We start from the raw sequence: 22,143 nt of genomic DNA on the forward strand, positions 1-22,143 counted from the left end.
CATTGCTCAGAAACTTCCAGAAAGCTATGAAGAGAAGTTGATAAGTTTTCAGAGGTTTATTATAAATTTGAGAAAGCCACACAACTACCAATTAGGGCAAATTGGAAACGCTGATCAGACGCCGGTATATTTTGATATGCCGGAAGCCACGACAGTCACGCCTTCAGGTTCTCGCTCGGTGAAGATACTTGGTACTGGAGCAGACAAGCAAAGATGTACTGTCATGTTATGTGTGACGGCAGATGGCAGAAAACTACCACCATATGTAGTATTCAAGCGCAAAACCTTGCCAAAGGAGAAATTTCCACCGGGAGTTATAGTGCGGGTCTAGGAAAAAGGGTGGATGTCTGAAGATTTGGTCAAGGACTGGCTCTCGTGTGTGTGGTGTCGACGTCCAGGGGGACTTTTGCGTATGAAATCATTGCTTGTTCTGGACAGCTACAAAGGCCATCTCACGGAGGGTGTAAAGAAGCAGATCCAGGAAGGAAAAACCAATTTGGCCGTTATACCAGGCGGTATGACAAGCATGCTGCAGCCGCTCGACGTGGTCATTAACCACCCCTTCAAAGTGCACATGCGTCGTTTGTACAACGAATGGATCCGGTCCCATCACGAGACAACAAAATCAGGTCGTCCGAAACGAGCTTCGCTGGCAGAAGTGTGTCGGTGGATCCTTGCAGCCTGGCGATCCATTTCTGAAGACTTAGTGAAGAAGAGTTTCAAGGTTACAGGTATCTCGTCGGAAATGGACGGCTCAGAAGATGACGCATTGTGGGATGCGCGAGAAGACGAAGCAGGCGACCCAAATGAACCAGAAGAAGACAATGATGAGGGAAGTGACAGCGAGAGTGCGTAAATTGGATTTTTTTAACAAAGAGATGTACGTACGGTATATGTAAAGTGTTTTTTTTCCCCTAAGATTTACGGTATATGTAGTGTGTTCTTTTTACGGTAAGTAAATTTCATCAGTGTTTGTAGTGTCAGCTTTTTGATTTACTGTTATACATACAGAAAGAAAAGCATGTGCACTGTGCTTTATAGTAGGTATTGTAGTTATTCAACAACTGCAGATTTTAAAAATTATTTACGGCAACACTCACTTGGCAACATCGCAATCACCACCTTACCCCACACTCCGCCTGTTAGAGCCTAGATGCTACCTAGGTAGTTGCGCGCGCATCAGACGCTGGCAACAACATTCGCCTGGCACTCAGTAGCGCACTGTGCACGGCACTTGTAAACAAAGCGGACTTGCAGGTCTGCTTCTATAGCTTATTTACTTTACTTCCTAGTAAGTTTATAACGTTTAATGGTTTCTTTTATAAACTCACAGTAGTAATGCATCTCTAGTCAAAATATTTGCATAAAAAAAAAACACACGCAAATAATGACATCTACATGTAAACACCCGGACCTACTTTAAATTCAGCTCCAAACTTTGTTAAAAAAAAGGTGGGGTATTTACAATTGTAAATACTACTTTACCTAATGTTCAAGAAAACTATTTTGTGAGCGGCAGTTGCCAACCCGCTGCTATGGTGAATCACGAGAGGTTAGGGACGATCGGCAGCGGCCCATTCTTTGTTTACATTGTAGGTGAGTCGTGTCTTTATTTTTTATTACATGTAAGTACTTATTTGTTTATACTTTAGACTTTCATGCATTGAAAATTAGTTTAATCAATTGTATATTGACAAATTTAAAAATTTTTTTGGGAAAAAATGTTTTTTTAATTTTTATCTCACTAATAGGCCGCACCCTAATTTTTGGGATCATAATTTTGGAAAAAAGGTGCGGCCTATATCTGCATAAATACGGTATTTATTTTGTGTGAATGAATTCATAAACAACATAAAACAAAAAAAATTGCCTGATGATTGTCGTAGTTTTGCCTAGGAGGTTATGCATAAAATTAGTTTAACAGTTTCACAAATTGTTTTTTGTGAAAAATTTAACTTTCTGGTATTTAAGTTTCATTATTGTTTTGAGTAGATTAACACATTCTGTTTCAAATGATAACCATCTATGCATATAAGATTGTCAAATAAATCACAGCTGCATCTCTGTCTTACATTGATACCCAGTAGGGCAGTATTTAAGTTATTTGAAAGAAATTGAGACATTGTTTAGTAAACATGAGCTCTTGACTCATTGGATAGCTCGGAAATGTTTTCCATATGTATGTTTGCTTTTAGTTTTTAGAGCTGTGCCTATACGAATTGGTAGAAGCTTATTTTGCCAATATTTGGTTGAATCAGCGTTTCTGCTGGTTCACAATACGCATGTGAATTTTTGGTCGATATTACTAAAACATGAAAGTGTCTGTCTTAACCTAAAAATCCACTGGTACCCTTTTCACTTTTCATACTATATACTTTGAACTCACTTCATTTCATAGCTACATGTGCCAGCCGTACATACCTAACTTAAACATCCTGTGTTTTAATAACTTTCAGGAATCTAATACATCATAAATAAATATATCACCATTACAGTAATGCTAGATAATAACAAAAACTTGATTTATTTAGAGCATAGCTGCCACTATAAACAATGGAAAATACTAACTGCTTGAACTGCAAAGAAATGTTCGTAATATCACAATGAAGCTGTCAAGTTTTTAAAATTGAATTTTAAAAATTAATGCAATAAAATAGGAATTGGGATTCACATAAATTAAATTACTTTTACTGTTTTCCATGCAAAGTGACCACATGAAACGTATTTACGTATGAATGTTTGGTACCATGAAATTTCGCCGCCGCAAGCATTAAGTTGGTATTGGAATTCCCGTTCGTGAATGGTAAACATGTACAACATGTACATGTAAATGCAACCTTGCACATTTAAAATTCTTTTTTTAAACTTCGTATTTTGTGAATAATTTCTGTAAGAATCTGCTGCAAAGTATGTACATGTGTGTACCTGCTACTAGTGTTCCATCTTAGAGACTTTTTAGCACGTGTGGTACTGTAGATGGTGATATTTTTGATGGCACTAAAAGAAATTCATTGAAAAATTAAGAATGTTTCTTAATAATAATCTAGGTATTCTGTAATGGGTGCTAGTTTAGTCAAATGTTTTCTATAATGAGCCAATGTATTGCTATGTATTTGATTGTTTATTGTAAAATGTTTAATGACAGTGAACTTTAGGCAAGCACTCATTTTTTTTATTATTTATATTATTGCTGATTTAAAAAAAAAGAAATCCCATTTAGTTCATTTGAGGTTTCTTTATTTTTAATCAACTTTGTTTACATCAACTAAAAAAAATGTGAATTTTCATTGCATGCCTCTCTTAGGATGAGTCTTTTGGGTGATTTAGTAAATTTATATAAAAATTTGTCTAACCGGAATGTGTTTTTTCGTGTATTGGTTGTTTTGGCATATTGTCAAAATTGTGTGAATCGGTACAGCTCTATTTGCTTTAACTGTTACAACATTTCTGTGAACATGAGGATGTTATCAAGTAAATGTGGGCTATTTTTTTTTAGCAGTGCATATGTCATCAATACTCTTTTCCTCTGTTAATCCTTTGCTCTAACACATTAAATGCTCACAGACTAGCTGAATTTATCGTTTAATTTACAGACAGGTGTTGTATCTAAGTTGTCTTGATGAACTAGCCATGTTGATGCTGCAAACCGCTTTTACCAATTACGTAATTTAATGGTTTTGTGGTCAACAGTTTTTTGTTACGTATTAGCGAAGCCTTAAATTATATTTTTTTTATAATTTTTTCTTAATCCTTATAATTTTTACTCAAATTAATTAACCAACACCTTTATATACCTTTTTCTTTTCTTTTTAACTTGTATCATTTATTTTACTTACATTGTAACATGCCCACAAAATGTTGAAAACCTTTGAGGTGAGGTCGATAAAAACAAACAACTTCAATACTTATAGAAACAATTATACAAAAACAGGGAGTACAATAAGTAGGACATTCTTTATTGTACAAGATAAAGCAAGAATAAGAAACAAAGAAATACATACATATGCTGAAAAAAGGATAATATGTTAATGAATGAATAAGATAAAGTTTATGAACAAAAAACATGTAGATGAACAGGCATCATAGACCATGTTTTCAAGTAATAGGTTCTTACATACCAGTTAGTTCATTTAAACCTTGAAAGACTTTTAACTGACAGTGTGATCCTGCTCTATTCCAGTGAGTTGTACCATCTGGGAGAACCGGGAAGTGAAGAAGGCTGACCTATCGGTGCTGGACATCAGCTCAGCCATCATATCTCGGGTTGAGAGCATGCCAGAGAGCATGGACTACTTCTACGTAGGTGAGTCAACATGTCAGCGATAAGAGCAAAGTTAAATTCATACATATGTACTTGAAATAAAGAGTTAAATGTCTAAAAATTGGAATCTGTGATGTTTCATTGCATTTTTGAACACCTGTTGTGTTTTCCTGCTCGTAACATTGGGATAGGTAGTCTTGTCTTGCATATGTAAGGGAACTAACAGCGGACAGAGTGTAGCAAGCAGTGTTAAGACGTACGCAGGTACACGTGAGCTGAAACAACGTGTGCTCGGTTCGCCATATTTCTACTTCCCTTCCTATCCCCGCCACCCTTTCCTTCCCTCCGTGTGCCACCCAGATGCCGCCATTGGCGGGAATGTGCACGTTTGCGTTATTGCATGCACGCGCACTGCCGCTGGGTACCGGAGTGCCTGGTCTGTTCTCTCCTACCATCGGACACACTGAAGCATGGACGTGGGGTGGTGAACAGAATAAAGTTGTAAAGACAATGCAGCTTGTAAGCAACTCATGCTGAGTGTCACCCTTTTTGAGAACACGTCTAGGATGACTGTCTTGATTTCTCATTCTTAGAGCCAAGTTATTACAATGATATTAAAAAAAAAAAATTCATTAAAAATTTTTATCATCTTTAAAAATTAAAACAAATTAAATAAGTACATATCAACACAATTATGTTGATCAAATGCTTCAACTATTTGTGGTAAGACACTTAAGATGTGCATGAGAAGTGTAAAGTTGGTTATGCGGGGTGTTCATACTTGTACAGCAGAGTGTTACGGGCTGTGAGTTTCCGTGTGCTTGCTCCAGGGGTGTTGATGTCCGTGGTGCTGGCGGTCATACCGCCCGTGTGCCGCCTCGTCAACTCTGCGCAGGAGTCCCCCGGCGCCAGTCTGGACCTGGGTCTACCCGCAGTGTCGTCGCTGGATGCCATCAGCTCCTTCACCTCCGGCTTCTCGCACACCGTCGGCACCCTGCTGGACATCTCTCTGGGTTCCACCTTCTGGTGAGTGCCTGCATGGGGCTGCAACGTGCGTAGTGAGAGCAGCTGCAGATTCAGTGAGCGTGATTATTTGTAGAGGTTATCAAAAAAAAACGCAAGTAAAATGATGCAGAACCTGGAAAAAAAAATCATGTTTTATGAAATCATATTGCCAAGAATTTAAAATTATGAAATACTGTTTCGAGAAAAGTTACTCTTATATTTTATATCTTATATTTTAGTAACTCAAATCTTATACAAGCATTGAATGAAATTGGAAATTGTGTTTTATTACATGTAGATGATTTAATTAAATTAAAGTTCAAAATTTTGTGATCTATTACTGGGTTATAAGTTTCGGATACCACTAATTATGTACTGATAAAGCTGTATCTGCAGATTGGAATGAGTGCTTATTCAATGCTTGACCTGTACCGCTTCTGTGCTCAGGGAGAGGACAATGGTGTTGATCGCTCTGTTCGAGCGATGCGCGCTCTCCGTGCTCTTCTTCTTCCTGCTGGCGGTCGCTGAGCGAACGTTCAAGCAGCGCTTCCTCTACGCCAAGCTGTTCTCCCACCTCACCTCCTTCCGGCGCGCCCGCAAGTCAGAGCTGCCCCACTTCCGCCTCAACAAAGTGCGCAACATCAAGACCTGGCTGTCCGTCAGGTCCTACCTCAAGGTGATCTCTTCGACTTCTTGCATTCCTGCATTCCTAGTCTGGGTCGCGTGTTTACCGTTTATAAAGACCTCACTGTCTACAAAATGTTAAATAAACAAAGTTAAATAAAAAATTTAAGTAAATAGTTCCTCCCGTCCTATGCCACAGACTGTTGTAAGATGATGGGTTGACCGGCACTGTTCTGGCATGGTCATGTAACTCATTTCAATAAAATGTTATCAGAAGAAATTTAAGGCAATATTTTGGAATATTCTGTACATGTTTTTACATTTTGCTTTCCACACTTAAATAGCAAATTATTGAAGTTTTTTTTTTTCCTTTTTTTCATATGTGTTTTTATGGGTTCTTTTTATTGTTATGTAGATTGACACGTAAACTTAGTTTAGGTGTGTTAATATATTTTTAATGGACAAAATATTATAATTTATTCAGTTTATGAATTAATTTTTTTACAGATGCATATAGCATTTTAATCTAGGTATATTTGGTAGTATAGAATGAGTTTTTTTTCCTTCCACGCACTGAATAGCTGCTAATTACTAGATTTTGCCATTGTTGATATTGGAGAGGTTCTATCTGGTTTGTGAATAATTATACTAACAATAGCGCCCTAAAATATTTTGTTGAACCTATGGGTGTTGAAAAATATAATTCTGTTAGATTGAGGACTACATGAAGCACCATTGTGGATGCAAAGACCTGGTGTTGGATAATGGAGAGGAGTGTTATGTTTGCCTTTATTGCAGCTAGTTACTTGTTTCATTGTTCAAAGTGGTGTCTCCTGACGTTGCTGTTTAGTTTTTACTCTATGGCAGTGTAGGCGTGCGTTTGGGCGTGTTGCAGAAGCGTGGGCCGCAACGCTCTGTGGACGTCATTGTGTCAGCAGCATTCCTCATCACTCTGCTGCTGCTCTCGTTTCTCAGTGTCGAGTATATCAAGGTCAGTTGGGACGACCAGGTAGGACTCGCTCAACTAACCTCAGATTTACTAATAGAATTAGTTTACCAATCCATCACTTTCCCATGATGGAAGCTGGTGAAAACAACCTAATAATTGATAAGTCTTTACTATAGTTTTTTTTGCTTGATTTTGTGCTTGATGATGAATGTCTCATCTCCAATAACACCAGGCGTAAAGATAAGTTTGTATATTTTTGTGCATAAAAAAGAGGGTTTTCTAAACATCTTGATAAACAAACTCAGCAGTTTTAGAAATACATAGTTCCAATGGCATAAATACTGCTAGAAATTGTTCAGCTAAGCGTGCATAATGTGGGTTCTGTTTTCTGGAAAAATTGAGTAATAACTTAAGTCAAAAATGTTTGGTTTGAAAAAAAATAGACCCATTTTTTAAATACACGTGTATTTGAAACCAATAATACTTGTTAGTAGTATAATGAAATTTAGTTTGGGTAGCCAGCAACAGGGAACACAAGGAAAAAGTGGGAAGTCCTTGGGTATCAGTAAATTTGTTTTAATGATGAGATAATTGTATAACTAAAGTTACAGCAGACATTTATTTTGATTTGAACATGTTCCACGTACACATCTTTTCTTCCCCCTTTCCAACCCATATCTAAGTGTTAAAAAAAAGTTTTCCTACCATTTCTTTTTGGTTGGAAGTATATCGGCATTGGGTCATTCCACGTCAAATCAAGAAATAATAATTATTATTATTATTTTGAACTTTAACATCTTAGATTCTCATGATTTTTATTATTTATATTGTTCCTAAACAGTACAACAAAATTATATTATTTCAATTTTTTGAGTGAATAGTTTTTTTTAAATAAATCGTTTAAAAAGAGAAAATCTGGCTATTTTTGGTTACCATAAGTTCAGTAATTATTATTATTTTTTTTACATTTATACCTAGAAATTTAATTTAAGACGCATTTAAAAGCTTTTGAAAATAGCTACAATTTTATATGCTACATGGGCAACTTTAGTGAATAATAAAATTTCCAAAAAGTTTATACAAAATTGTTTAAAAACTTAGAACATACCTAACCAATTTTAATTTGTCTGGAAAAAATATTTGTTACATAATCATGCATAATCATCATATTTTTAAGAAAAATGTAGAAATAAACATTAAATACACTTAAATTATAAAATAAAAAACAATAAAACACTAAATTCCACATGAATGAAAATTTATTATTGGCAAAAAAACTAATTTAGTGGTCAGGAAATTTTATTTTTTTAACCCAGGGAAAGTAAGGGAATTTTTCTGACAGGTTTGCTAGCCACCCTGTTATTGCTATGTATGACATGTGTTATGAACAGTTCTAAATTGTAGTAGTTTATTTTTAAGGTGTGTTTCAAAAGTATATTGAGCCTGTGTTATTTATTACACTGGATCAACTTTTAGTTTAAATGATCATCCCTGCATCAATAAAAAAAAAAGAGTCCATGACTTCAACACAAAAAATCTCTCGTGTTTAAAGTTGGGATGCTTCCTGCTTGCATTATCTTTCCATCTGGGCTAGCTAGCACAAGGGGTGAAGGAAGAGAAGGGGAAGACTGCAGTGTATGCAGTTTATTAAAGATTAGGCCAACCATTATTTTGAATCATTACCACATGGAGGTGCAAATAGTATCGACTTATTGGCTTGAGGGTAAGTTAGAAATACATGTGTGTGTGCGCATGTGTAATTCCTGTGAAAATCTACTGTATTTTCACCAGAAAAGATTTGGCTGTAGAGATTTCCATGGTATCCCAGATTATTTTTTATATTTTTGTTTACATTTACGGTTTTCCTTGGAGCTGGTTAAATTCCTGATAGCTGGGGAATGGAGAACCAAGAAAGTAACAGCCATATTATTAGTTCAAGTTAAGTGGTTACAATTTCTACTTCGTCAAAACTTTTTGATTCACCGTAAGAGAATCCTGCAAAATGTCAAGCATGTTTCAAGATTAATTTATAAATTTTCTAATTATTATCTTGGTTTTGTTCCTGTTAAAATACTAAATTAATAGATGGTAGGTTGTTATTTTTGCTTTGTCATAGCACAGATTTCTCATTATGCAATTATGTGTTAATGTACCATTATACACTGTGTCAAGGATGCTGCCCGAGGGAATGGGGGGTGTTGTGTAGGTCTGGACCCTCCCTTCCAGGATTTAAAAAGAAATTGAAGAAAGAATATGAAAATTACAGCAATGTATGATTGTAAGGTTATAGATTATTTTGGAAGAATTATTGTAATCCTTAGTAGCTACAATAATGTATTTCCCCCCAATTATAGTCCAACATGCCTTATGCACAGAAGCAACAAGAATTGTATTTCTAGGAAGTTATATTTAATGCCGGTTTTCAGACGTGTATGAATTTCATATACGTAAAATGGATATGTGTGTTTCATGTATTTAATAATGTTAATATATATGTATTTATAACTTATTTAAATGATATCATCAAACAATTGACTTATGAACAGAATATAAAAACAAATAAAACCCAATTATAAAATATTAAGTGTATAAAATGTTTTCTCAATCAAAATCATGACTTAAATTTCTATGTGTAAACATTGGACTTCTAGTGTTCTAGTGCTGGAGTTTTAGTGTAACGAGTTAATTCATTTTTATTCAAATATAAAGAAAACTCACTGGCCATTGTCCTGACTATGCTCATTTTGACTGTGTAATACAGCAGTGTTTGATTATTGATGCTGATGAAACTGGAATTGGCTTCCAACTTGTTTTTTATTATTATTATTATTATTCCCTAGCATTTGAACACAGGGACAAGGTTGTAAGTAGTAATGGTGGCAGAGGTGCCAGAGCTGGGACAGTTCCGTCGTCACGGCGAGTGTTTCTGCCGGCAGGACTCGGCTTGCCTGCAGTCGGAGTACAACGTGGAGGCGATGGTGTGGGCCCTCGTGCTCGGGGTGTTCCTGCTCCGCTTCATGACCCTCGGCACGAGGATCAACCACAAGTACCGCAACCTGTCCGTGCTCATCACCGAGCAGGTGAGCCCAGCCTTGCCTTGCCTCGTCGTCGTCGACTGTCCCCGGGCCGAAACAGTTCTTTATCCAACATCTGCTAATATTTGGATTTTACTCATCAGTAATTGTGTTTTCAATGGAGATCTTTCGAGTGAGTTTGCGTGGCATGCTTGCTAGAGGTCGTACTTTGTGAAATTTGTGAAAATATCTTGATTTAACAATGTAACCCAATTAAATTTTTTTTTGTTTTTTCATTGACCCTTGAACACTATGTTATTGCTATAAATATTGTATGTGAAATAAAACGTACCCATAAACACTGGTAAGTACACAGGGTGTGATGAAATGTAACTTAAGAATTTACATATGATGTAGTGCACAAATCAAAAAAAAAAAATTATGATTAGTACGTTTATTTCTATGGGAGGGAAGGAAAAGGAACGGGAGGGAGTTCACTCATCACAGTTTCTGCCTCGGGGCGGAGGAAAAACTTGTATCTGTCCTCTGTGACTGACTGTAACTGACTGCTGACTACAACTGGTTATTGAAGCAAATATTTGGAGGTAGGTGGTGCTGTGGCAGGACCTTGGACTCACTTTCCAGAGGACTAGGGTTCGAGTCCTGACCCGGCCGTCATGACTTCTGTTTCCCGTGGTTTCCCAAAGTCATGCCAGGAAACTGCTCAGTTGGTCCCTTACTACCGTCCATTCATTTCCCAACGTTCCTAGACTTTGTTGTGTGTTCACCGTTTCTAATGACCTTGCTGTCGATGAGGCATAGCCCGGGTGAAAAAAATTAAATAAACTTCAGCAAATAATGGTGAAAGGTTTGGATCCTCAGCAGTCACCATGGTGATATGGCCATGGTATGAATAGGGCATACTTGGTGAAGTGATACTGCAGTGGCTCTCCTTTGCCTTCCGCAATATTGGGTAAAGGGACACAGTAAAACCCACTCCTGGACCGTGGAAGTTAATTTGTTCACATACAAGAACACTTGACCTCTCCGTGACCTTTGACTCACCATTGTCTACTATGATGCTAGGTGAATAAATTATTTAAGGAAGATTATGAGTGCAGTGTGACCTGGCAGCCAAGTTTTACCAGAATAATGTACTGGTTTTGAATACTTCGTCCCAGTGTCCCAATAAACTCTCTCAGAATGTTAAAATGTCACTGTTTTTTTAAAAATCAAACATTATGTTCCGTGACTACGGAAGTTAAAGAATTCACCCGAAAATTGGTGAATTCTAGCAGCGCCCAGCACCAACTTGTGTCTAGGCGGCCATCTTAATTTTTACTGTCCTTTGTTGGATACACAAGCAAGGAGAAAGTTTTGTCCGCACACAACCAACAACAAAAAGAAAAACACTGTTACATGTCCATGCTCCGAGCACAAACAAATGAGAAATATATACAAAGGGTCCTTGTTTAAAGTCACTGAACATCCCGCCCACCTTGAAATAAATATTTCAACTTAGTCTTGGGGTAAGGGGCACAGCTTCACTATCAGTCGAGTAACAAGTCCCTGGAGTGTACGGAGTTGTGCCACACGTACCACCCCATCAGGACCTGGAAAAGTTTTTATCACTCGTCCAAGTCTCCAACGAAGTGGAGGCAAGTTAGGGTCTTGAATCAACACTAGTGTGTTGGGTTGCACATTCATGCCAGCTTGATTCCACTTCCCCCGCACCTGCAGCTGATGCAAATAATCTTTATGCCATCGCTGCCAGAAGCATTGGTGAGCTTGTTGCAAAAGATGCCATCTTGAAAGCCGATTCATAGGCACCGAAGTCACATCCTCTTCAGGTAAGATTTGAGGAGGGCCCAGAGTGAGGAAATGACTTGGTGTCAGCGCTGTTAGGTCACTCGGGTCTGTTGACAATGGGGTCAGCGGCCGTGAATTCAATATGGCCTCAACTTGGGTGAGGACTGTATTAAACTCCTCATACGTCAACAGCTGACTGCCAATCACCTTACTCAAATGAGCCTTGACAGACTTCACCCCTGCCTCCCACAGTCCTCCAAAATGAGGTGCGCCTGGTGGATTGAAGTGCCATTGAATTCCATGGCTGCCCAAGGCATGAGTGATAATATTGTTGTTGGTTTTATCTCCAAGGAAGGACTGCAAAGCCTTCAGCTGATGATTAGCACCAACAAAATTTGTTCCACAGTCACTGAAGATGTCTGTGCAAGAACCACGTCGGGCCACAAATCTACGAAATGCAGCTAGAAATGCTTCGGTAGATAAATTAGACACCAATTCAAGATGTAGAGCCTTGGTGGTAAAACACACAAACAAACAAATATACGCACAAAATGTCCGTGGTTTTCGGGTCCGAGCCATTGTTATGGTAAATGGTCCAGCATAGTCAACTCCAGTTTTTAGGAATGGTTTGGCCTGTGTGATTCTTTCAGCTGGCAGGTTACCCATCTTAGGAATTACTGGGCTTGGCCTGACATGGAAACAGATTACACATCTATGCAGTTGCTGCCTGATAACATCCTTGCCATTCACAACCCAGAAGTCTTGCTGCAGGACAGAAAGCAAATGTTGAGGGCCTGAGTGCAGCAAGTCCTTGTGTAGCTGATCGATGATCAGTTCCGTCAAGCGACACCGTTTTGGAAACAAGATAGGATGTTTTTGGCTATACGGCAAGTCCGATGCCTGGAGCCTACCACCAACTCTGAGAATGCCATTTGAATCTACGAAAGGGTTCAATTTCTTCAAGGAGATTGAGCATTGACCCTTTTCCACAGCCAAGAGTTCAGTAGCAAACTCAACAGCCTGGGTCCTCCTGACCCACACCAAGAGTGCTGCTTGAAGCTCGCTCACCTGAAGAGCACCACTTCTTTTCTCCTTGTGAGAACTTCTCATGTTTATAAAGCGCAAACAGTAGGCTGTTATCCGTTTGATTTTCGTGAGGGATGAAAACTGATGAAGCAGCGATAGGTCTCCGTCTGTGAGTGCGCCGACAAAGGGTTCAGCAGGCTGATTACGCTGTTCAGTTATCAACTCTACATTATCGAGAGATGACGTCCAACTGAAATGTGGCCATGTGGTTTGTCCCTCACGCAACCATGATGGGCCTGTCCACCACAACGTATGGTTGACCAGCTGTGAGGGCAGAAGACCTCTGGAGGCGCAGTCTGCCGGATTATCAGCCGAAGGAACATGATGCCACCACTCAGGTGAAGTGTTTGTTTGAATTTCTCCCACACGATTTGCCACAAATGATTTCCATCTATGAGACGATGACCGTATCCAAGCTAGGGTGACAGTGGAATCTGTCCAGGCGTAAACGTTCTTAAAATTTAGAGATGAAAGAACACCCACGATATAACGCAGAAGTTTTGAGAGTAAAACAGCTCCACAAAGTTCGAGACGAGGTAAGGTAACCCTTTTGGTTGGTGCTACCTTGGACCGACCCATCAGCAGATGTACTTGGGGTGGACCATCATGAGGTACCTCACGAAGATATACTACAGCGGCATATCCTAACTCTGAACTGTCAGAGAACCCATGGAGTTCGAGCAATGAGTCTCGCGCACCTACAAGAGGTCCCCTGGGTATAGTAACTTCCTCCACTAAAGACAGCTCCTCCTTGAAACGAGTCCACTTCACCTCTAATCTGGTAGGCAGGTTGTCATCCCAGTCAACACCTTCTAACCATAACTCTTGTATCATTGATTTTGCCAGTAACAACAGAGGTGATAGCCAACCTAGTGGATCAAATATTCTTGCCACATCAGATAGAATGCCCCTCTTAGTGCAGCTGCTGCTCATAGTGTGTACATGGTAGGAAAAAGTATCTAACCTAGCATTCCAATGAAGACCAAGTACCTTCAGACTTGAATGCCCTTCGGTGTCAAACAAATGAGCAATAGGTTGTTGTAGTTGAGATGGTGGCAGTTGGGCAAGAAACTCTGGACTGTTGCTGGCAAACTTGCGGAGATTGAAGCCACCAGACTTGAGAAGACCAACTAGTTCCTGTTGCAATTGTACAGCTGCCTGCAGTGTATCTGCACCAGTCACTACGTCATCCACATAAGTGTCAGCCACAAGGACACTTGCTGCACGAGGGTACCTTGGTTTCTCATCTTCCGCAAGTTGGTGAAGTGTGCGAATGGCAAGAAACGGTGCTGCAGAGACACCATATGTTACGGTTTTCAGCCGATATTCCTGGATTGGGTCCCTTAAGTTGGAGCGCCAAAGGATTCTGTGATAGTCCTGTTGCTGTGGATCCAGTATAATTTGTCTGTACATTTGCTGGACATCAGCGGTGAAAGCAATCTTATGGCATCGCAAGCGAAGAATAAGGTTACTTATGTCGCCCTGTAACTTCTTTCCTGGTAGCAAGGTGTCATTTAAGGACAGTCCAGATGACGTCTTTGCCGATGCATCAAAAACAACACGAAGTTTTGTGGTGGTGCTGTCAGGTTTTAAGACGCAGTGGTGAGGGATGTAGTAACCCAGTCTCACGTTATGTTCTGCTTCAGCCACTAGTTCCATGTGACCCTCTGTAATGTAATCCTTCATGAAGTTTTCGTACTGAGACTTGAGCTCTGGTTGGCGACATAATCTCTGTTCTAAATTTCCCCAGCGCCTTAGTGCTCGAGATTTTGACTCTCCCAATTCTGGGGCCATAGTTTTGAAAGGCAACTTGACTGTATAGCGGCCATCAGCTCCTCTCTTGTGAGTAGTTCTGAAGATCTCTTCACACTTAACTTCTTCCGGTGTTTCAGGAATCACATCTGGAATTTCTTCGAGTTCCCAAAACTTCTTCATGGTATCTTCCAGTGGCACAAGTGAAGCATGAAAACATGTTGATAATCCAGACACTGGAGACCCAGACGTCGATTCGATTTTTCCCATGACCAACCACCCAAAAATGGAATCCAATGCTGTTGGAGAGCCAGGAATGCCTTCGACACGACCACCAGTTAACAAAAGAGGGAAAATTTCGGCTCCAAGCAACATTTCGATTGGACCAGGTGTTCCAAAGTGGGGATCTGCCATCTTCAGATTCGAGAGATGTTTCCACTGCCCAGAAAAAATATGTGTATTAGGCAACTTCTCACTTATTTTGTTTAGGACCAAAGTGTCAAGGGTGAATACTCTAGCATCATCATCGATGGGATGTATCTGGCAAGAGGCAGTTCCTCTCACAGATGTGACAGACACACCGGAAAGACCCTGAATCAATCGTGAACACTTGTGTCGAGGCAAGCCTAACTTCTGAAGGCAATGGCTTGTAATGAAATTAGCTTGACTTCCCGAATCCAGCAGCACTCTACACTTCTGATTGTTGCCACTAGCATCTCTAACACCAACAGTGGCTGTTGCCAATAAAACACATGATGGACCAGTACTGGTCAAAGCTGACGTGGGAGGTTGTTCAGGGATATCATCAGTCAACTGCACCTCTGTACTTAGCTCATTGTTTTTCTCCAAGTTTTGGCTGGATAATGCTGAGTCTTCAAAATGTAACAAGGTATTATGACGTGATCCACAAGTTCTGCAGTTGGTCTTTGAATAGCAATCCTTGGCCTTATGAAACTGCCGCAGGCAGTTTATACACACCTTCAGCTGTTTTGCAAATTCAAATCGCTGCTTAGGGGAGGCTTCCACAAATTTGGAACACTGAGACAATGAGTGATGGTCTCCACACAGCATACATTGCTGAGACCTTTTCTCCCCTGAATGACCTAGAAATGAATGTGTGGAGTGAGGCCCCGAAGATCTCCAGTTGGGTTGTTGGTGGCTTGGTTTGTAAACAGCCTTCAGTTTTTGTCCACTTCCTAAAGACTCCAACATTCGTTGTCGACCTTCCAAAAAGATGATAAATTGTTCCAGTGTTGGTATCTGTGCCGGGTCTGTTAGTGTCAACTCCCAGTCTCGTCTAAGAGTCGAATCCAATTTCCTCTCTAATAGATAGAGTAATAGGGGATCCCAAGTATTCACAGATATGCTGAATACCTTGAGGGCAGCAACATTTTCCTGGATAGCTGATAACAGCTGTACTAGGGTAGATGAACTTCCAGTGACAGATGGGGCATTGACTAGTGCCTCAATGTGGCGATTAATAATGAGCCTCTTATTATTGTATCGCCGTTGGAGAAGCCTCCATGCAATCTCAAAGTTATCCTCTGTTAGAGGGAGGGACTGTATTAAAGACAAGGGTTCTGCTTCCAAAGACAGCTTCAGATAAGAGAGTCGTTCCACATTCGTGAGTTGCTTCTGTTATGCAACTAAGGTCTCAAATAGGTTGGAGAATGTTTGCCATGACTTGATATCACCACTGAATGATGGCAATTTAATGGCTGGAAGGTGCACTCTAGTTGAGTCATGAGAGGTGGATGATGAAGCATGTGATGAGCTGCAAAGGAATCAGAGATTAACCTTATCTTGTAGTATAAATCATCAAATGTATCCAACCTTTTATTATGCTCCTCTGAATCAAAGTCAGTGATCTGCCTTGAACTGGCGGCAATTAGGAGATGGTCCTCCTCAAAGCCCTTCCGTATTTGATCCAAGTCCCTGCAGGTGGCCTCCAATAGCCTCTGTTGTGATGGATCAGATGCAGCCTTCTCTGCAAGGGTTGATGCTCTTTGCAGACGATTTTCTGACCGCGCAAGCCTGAGGTAAACAGCTGTCAAGTCTGTCATTTTTTTTTTTTTTTTTTTTTAAAGGTTCCTCTGTTCCGTGTTGACCTTGAACTCAATCCTCCCTACCGCCCCTCCACCACTTTCCCTTTCTAACGCTTCTTTGTTACCGCCCGAGTCTTTGTTGCCGCCAGCTTCTTTGTTGCTGCCAGCTTCTTTGTTGCCGCTAGTCTTTCACTCCTTCACCCCCCAAAAAAAAAAAAGTCAACGTGTCCCGGCGGGTCATGAGTGACCGATGTTCGCGATCCGTTCACGTGACGTCAGACAAAGGACTCGAGACACGACAAAGAAAGATAAACACCGGCACGCGTTAATTGCTTTCTAGAACTTCGAAGCACCACTAAATTTGCTGTAGTTCTGATTTTACTACGCACTGTGTGGCGCGAACGTGTGTCTCTGTCTATGACTATTACAACTGCGTTTGACACAGTTAACACGTCACAGTTACTTAACTTTGAGTAATTACAGATGATAGTACGGTGTAGTGTATGTTAAAGATAATGTATGTTAAATGGCTGGCAAAGTATGGTGGTTGGCTGTACTCGTGTACGATTAATAACAAAACTGATAACGTTTAATAATTAAAACAATATCAAATGACGGTATTAATGGTATTGTAATACTATAATTGATATAATTTCAACACATAGATATGTACAACCCTTAAACTGAAAATTATTGATCTGAATAGATTATCCTAAAGTTGTACCAGCTTTTAAATAACCTACCAAATACAGATAGCCAGACATGAATAGATTTGGGTCCAGTTTCGATACCACACCGTCATTACTGAATTATCAAGGTTTGCAACTACCGGTACCGACTAGCTCAAGTTGTGGTAGGGCAGGTTCTTCGGCCATTCAGGACTGCTGGGTAGATCGGTGTATGGTCGCAGGAACTTGTAGAAAGGGACGCTGCAATAGAGTTCTAATCCACTACGACTGCCGTAGGCTACGACTCATTGACTGGATCGGCGACATCAAAATGGTCCTGAAAAAAACGTGGTACAAGGAAAGTTCTCACCACGAGATGGCAGGAATCAGATGTAGAAGTCGCGATGCTGGAAGCACTAGCGAAACGCCTCATATGTCGTGTGAAGGCGTATACCCTGTATTCTGAGGTAGATGAACTCAGAATTCTCCTATCTGAATACTCCGTTTATACTGTAGTATCTAACTATCGTAGCGGACTCGATCTTCTTGTTTCCTTTACGGGCACCAGGTTTTTGGCAACACATCGCAAGGGAAACGTCTTCTCTCGAACATGGCGTCCTCGAATCCTTCTCTATTCCTTCTTTTTCAACCTCAACTTCCCAGGAATTGTTGTAGCAACCAGCGAGCTCGCAACTAGCAGGAAGAAATACTCAGCAGTTGTAGTAAAATCCAATGTACGGTAATTAAACCTGTGTTTAACTCATGTAAAGCTTGCAGAAAAAGCAATAGGCGTCCAAAGAATAATTAAATGAAGACAATAAATTATTAAACTGCTGCGATTTCCAAAGACTAAACATACTGGCTGGCCTTAGCTATCCATATTAGTGTGATTGCTGGTACAACTTATAATACAAATACATATTTAAATATAATAATTAATTTACAATAAACATGAGATAATGAAATCAACCTGTAAACGGTTGACTGTTTACAGAGCCCCCCCAAAAGGTTGTTATGACTAATTAATCCTTAATTATCATAATGAGCTTTTAACTTAATAACAAATAACACTAACAAAATGGTATCCCTCTCGTGCAATCACAGTGTTGTCGTGTAACAAAGTCTTTCCAAGTCCATGTGATACTCATAATGCACGTGATAGAAATACTATAAATTAATATCACTCCAACAAGACATAATACAAATCACATACGTACATAAAACACTGAATTATGCCTGAAAATTATGCATGACGTTAAGATTTGACATATTATGTACAATAGAAGAAATAATAGAACTAACAAACATTTCATACACTCAATTACAATGATCAGTCGATTCTCTTATTCGAAACGTTCAATGTCTTTTTGGACTGATTGAAATCTTGAGTTAAATAGTGAGTATACATATACATTAACTTGAACAAGTATGAAGAAACATATTCGCGTTGAACGAAGTCATTAGGGCTTCAAAAAAAAAATATCTTCTTGTGTTCGAGTTCATACAGCAATATATGAATCTACGATGGAGTGTCGTTTCACTTTCGAATCTTCGTTGTTCGGGTGTCTAATGTCACTCATCGCTGTACCGTTACTCGAAGAATCACTTCACCACTTAAAGTGTCATTCAGTTTCTCTTATTCAATGTACTGGCTTAGGTTACTGGCTAATCTGTATCCCTAATATAACTAATCACAAGTGGATACAACCTAACGTTGAATCAAGTGTGCACCATTAATGAAAAATTGTTAAACAGCATTATGTGTGCTAGCAATGTGTGTTAATGAAGTAAGGTAATATATTTCAGACAACTTCTGATAAATGTGTATGTCAAGGGATTGGTGCGAATACAGATAGACTTAGAATTATACCTATATGTTAGAACTTTATGTGCCAAGAAAAGAAAATCGAAGTAAGTATATAAGGATGGCGACGTTGAAGGACAACAGATGTTAGAGCATATGTGCTATCATGAGTCAACTGCAGATAGTGTAATACTGTATCAGCCTTAATCTCAAGGATTGTAACAATGACGTGCCTCGATGAGTCAAACAACAGCTACTTCTTTCGACGTAAAACATCTCAGGACCTATTCTTCCAAGTAGCTCGGATGATTTCTCTTCGTAGCTCCGGCGCTTCCAAGACGTAGATTAATAGCAGAAAATGGCGAAAAATTTAAATTTTTCAAAAAAAATTCTAAATTCATTTTAAAACATGTGGCATCGCTCAAGCTTGCGCATCGGCTAAGAATATTCATAACTCCATTCTAAAATGAAGCAAATCACACCACCACACAGCATGGTTGTGACACAATATATATATATCGACACAACAATCACAATGTCTACACTGGCGCTCCAGCTCAGTGGACTCAAATCGTCGATACGTGCTCTGCGCACTTACATAATTCACAGGTATCACCTCCCGTGAACAATAAAATAGTTAGCCGTAGTATGCGGAATCGTTTTAGCGTTGCGACATCATATTAATCTAATCTTCAAGGTAGAGTACGACTCGTTAAAATTATGCCAAACAATGTTACTGATGTAAGTACTGTCTACTGGATGCTCGGAATATTCAAATACTCAAAAATCATTTGCGTACTGATGTCCTTAATTTTCGAGATGCTTATACAACCGCAGCTGCGTCAAATTGAATCGACCCACGATTCTCTCGCTGTCTTTCTCCCTGAGTTTATAGCAATTCTCGTTGATTTGCTCGCACACAACATATGGTCCTTCGTACAAGAGGAATAACTTCTTTGTTACGTTCTCCCATAACTTACTGATAGGGTTGGTCCTTCGTAATACGAGGTTGCCTATATTTAATTTTGTAATTCTCTTCTTTCTTTGGTGTTTGAGACGTTTCTCCGCGGCTAAATGTAACCTAGCTCGAACTAATTCTTCTATCTGTGCTCTTGACTCGGCACTCAATTCTCTCGGTTCTTCGTCGTGTGTGTTTCGTCGTATAGTCGGTATCATGGATGCGGGTATGGCCTCCGAACGTTGAGCCGTTAGGATTTCATGTGGGGTTAATCCGTCGAACTGTGTATTGTGTGGTTGAGTATACATTCAACAAATGGAATATAATTTAGCCAACTTTGCTGAGCATTGTGACAGTAGGCTCTGAGCATGTTACCTAGGTTCCTCATCTGTCGTTCCACAGGGTTGCTTTGTGGGTGACGTATAGAAGTGGTGGTAGGTATAATACCTAGTTTGTGTATACCTTGCTGCCAAGTATTACTTGTGAACTGAGATCCTTGGTCAGACAAAATGTGATCTGGTTTCCCAACAGTTGAAATGAATAGTTTCATTTTTGCTAAGACAATTTCAGATTTAGCGTGCACAATAGCATATAGCTTCGTGTATTTAGAGAAGATGTCCATAATGACAATTACATGTTTTACACCCGCTTTCGATGTGGGCAACGGTCCGAATAGATCGATTGACACTAGTTGCAGAGGCTTCTCCGGTAAGATAGCTTGGAAAATTCCTTCCATACTCGCAGTCGAGTGTCTCGACTTTTGACATAAGTCGCAGCTAGATACGACTTTTCTAATAGCTTTCTCCATGTTAATAAAATATACTTGTCTTCTCAAAGCTTCGTACAATTTACTTGACCCTATGTGTCCTAGTGATTCGTGAAGTTCTTGAATCATGTTATTCTGCATACTACGGGGTATGACTGGTTTCCACTGGTCCTCCATAGGTGACTTAGGCTTATTATTTCGGTACAAGATGTCTTCGTCAGAAGTACTGTACAATAAATGAATTTTGTGAAGTGGTGGTAGTTCGATTAATTTCTTTCTAACGATGATACAAAAATCATCATGCTTCTGATCTGATGCAAGGCTGTTAAACATTTCCTGTAGATTGGTGTTCTTCTCAATGGCACCTGTTACTGCCGTAGCAATGAGAAATTGCTTGTTGTTCTTAACGTGACCTGGCGATGTATTCAACATGTCGGGAGCACGACTCAGATAATCTGCGACAAGGTTATCTTGGCCTTTCACATGGTGAATATCGATATCATACTCTTGTATGAGCAAACACCAGCGCGTGAGTCTACTACCGAATGTCTTGCCCGTCTTCAAACACGTTAGTGCCTGGTGGTCTGTCATTAGTTTGATACGCTCGCCAAGGAGTAAATCTCTAAACTTCTGTAGCGCCCAGACAATAGCTAACGCTTCCTTCTCTGTCACAGTATAATTTCTTTCTGCCGCATTCATAGTTCTGCTAGCCATCGCTACCGTTTTCTCGATGTCGTCTACATCGCATTGTGCTAGTTTAACACCCAATGCATAAGCTGATGCATCTGTGTACAACAGAAATGTTTTACCTTGTATCGGATGACGGATAACTCGCTCTGTGACAAACAATTGCTTCAGAGAAGTAAAAACTGCATGTTCTGTATCCGTCCAATACCACTGTTTGTTTTTCTTTAGCAGTTCGAAAAGGGGTAATGCCACTCTAGCCACTTGATCAGAATAATTTCGGTAAAAACCTACAACTCCGAGGAATGCTCTTAGCTGTTTTATATTGCTCGGTGTGGGAAAGTTCGTTATTGCACTGAGTTTGTCTGGTGCAGTTCGAATACCGGTCGGTGTAAGTAAGTGACCAAGAAAAGGTAATTCTTCCCTACAAAATAACGACTTGCGCAACTTCACAGTCATTCCAGCGGATCTTAGTTTTGAAATTACAATGTTCAAATGCTGCATGTGTTCCGTGAATGTACTGGAAGTTATTAAAATATCGTCTACGTAAGAGCGTGCGAAGCCACTACACTCTGGTCCTAACGTAGCGTCCAGACATCTAGTGAATTCTGCCACGGCGTTGCAAAGTCCAAAAGGCATGACTTTGAATACAAACTGATGATTCTTAAACAGAAAGGCGGTGTACTGCTGTGAATCAGCTCTGAGTGGTATTTGCCAA

The 22,143-nt window shown here is 39.7% G+C and overlaps 1 protein-coding gene across 3 annotated transcripts in view; it reads left to right on the forward strand.

Moving 5' to 3' along the window:
- LOC134542982 (protein phtf) overlaps positions 1–22,143 on the forward strand; it is a 64,825-nt gene that overhangs the window by 29,332 nt on the left and 13,350 nt on the right. For 2 of the 3 annotated variants that reach the window (XM_063387623.1, XM_063387622.1), the window contains exons 11-15: positions 4,181–4,303; positions 5,092–5,287; positions 5,714–5,942; positions 6,786–6,899; positions 9,776–9,919. In XM_063387623.1, coding sequence (XP_063243693.1) covers positions 4,181–4,303; positions 5,092–5,287; positions 5,714–5,942; positions 6,786–6,899; positions 9,776–9,919 — 806 coding nt within the window. The remainder of the gene's footprint in view (positions 1–4,180; positions 4,304–5,091; positions 5,288–5,713; positions 5,943–6,785; positions 6,900–9,775; positions 9,920–22,143) is intronic. The other variant, XM_063387624.1, reaches the window with a different exon arrangement.

The sequence above is a fragment of the Bacillus rossius genome (assembly GCF_032445375.1).
Source record: "Bacillus rossius redtenbacheri isolate Brsri chromosome 9 unlocalized genomic scaffold, Brsri_v3 Brsri_v3_scf9_2, whole genome shotgun sequence".
NCBI classification, from domain to species: Eukaryota; Metazoa; Arthropoda; class Insecta; order Phasmatodea; family Bacillidae; genus Bacillus; species Bacillus rossius.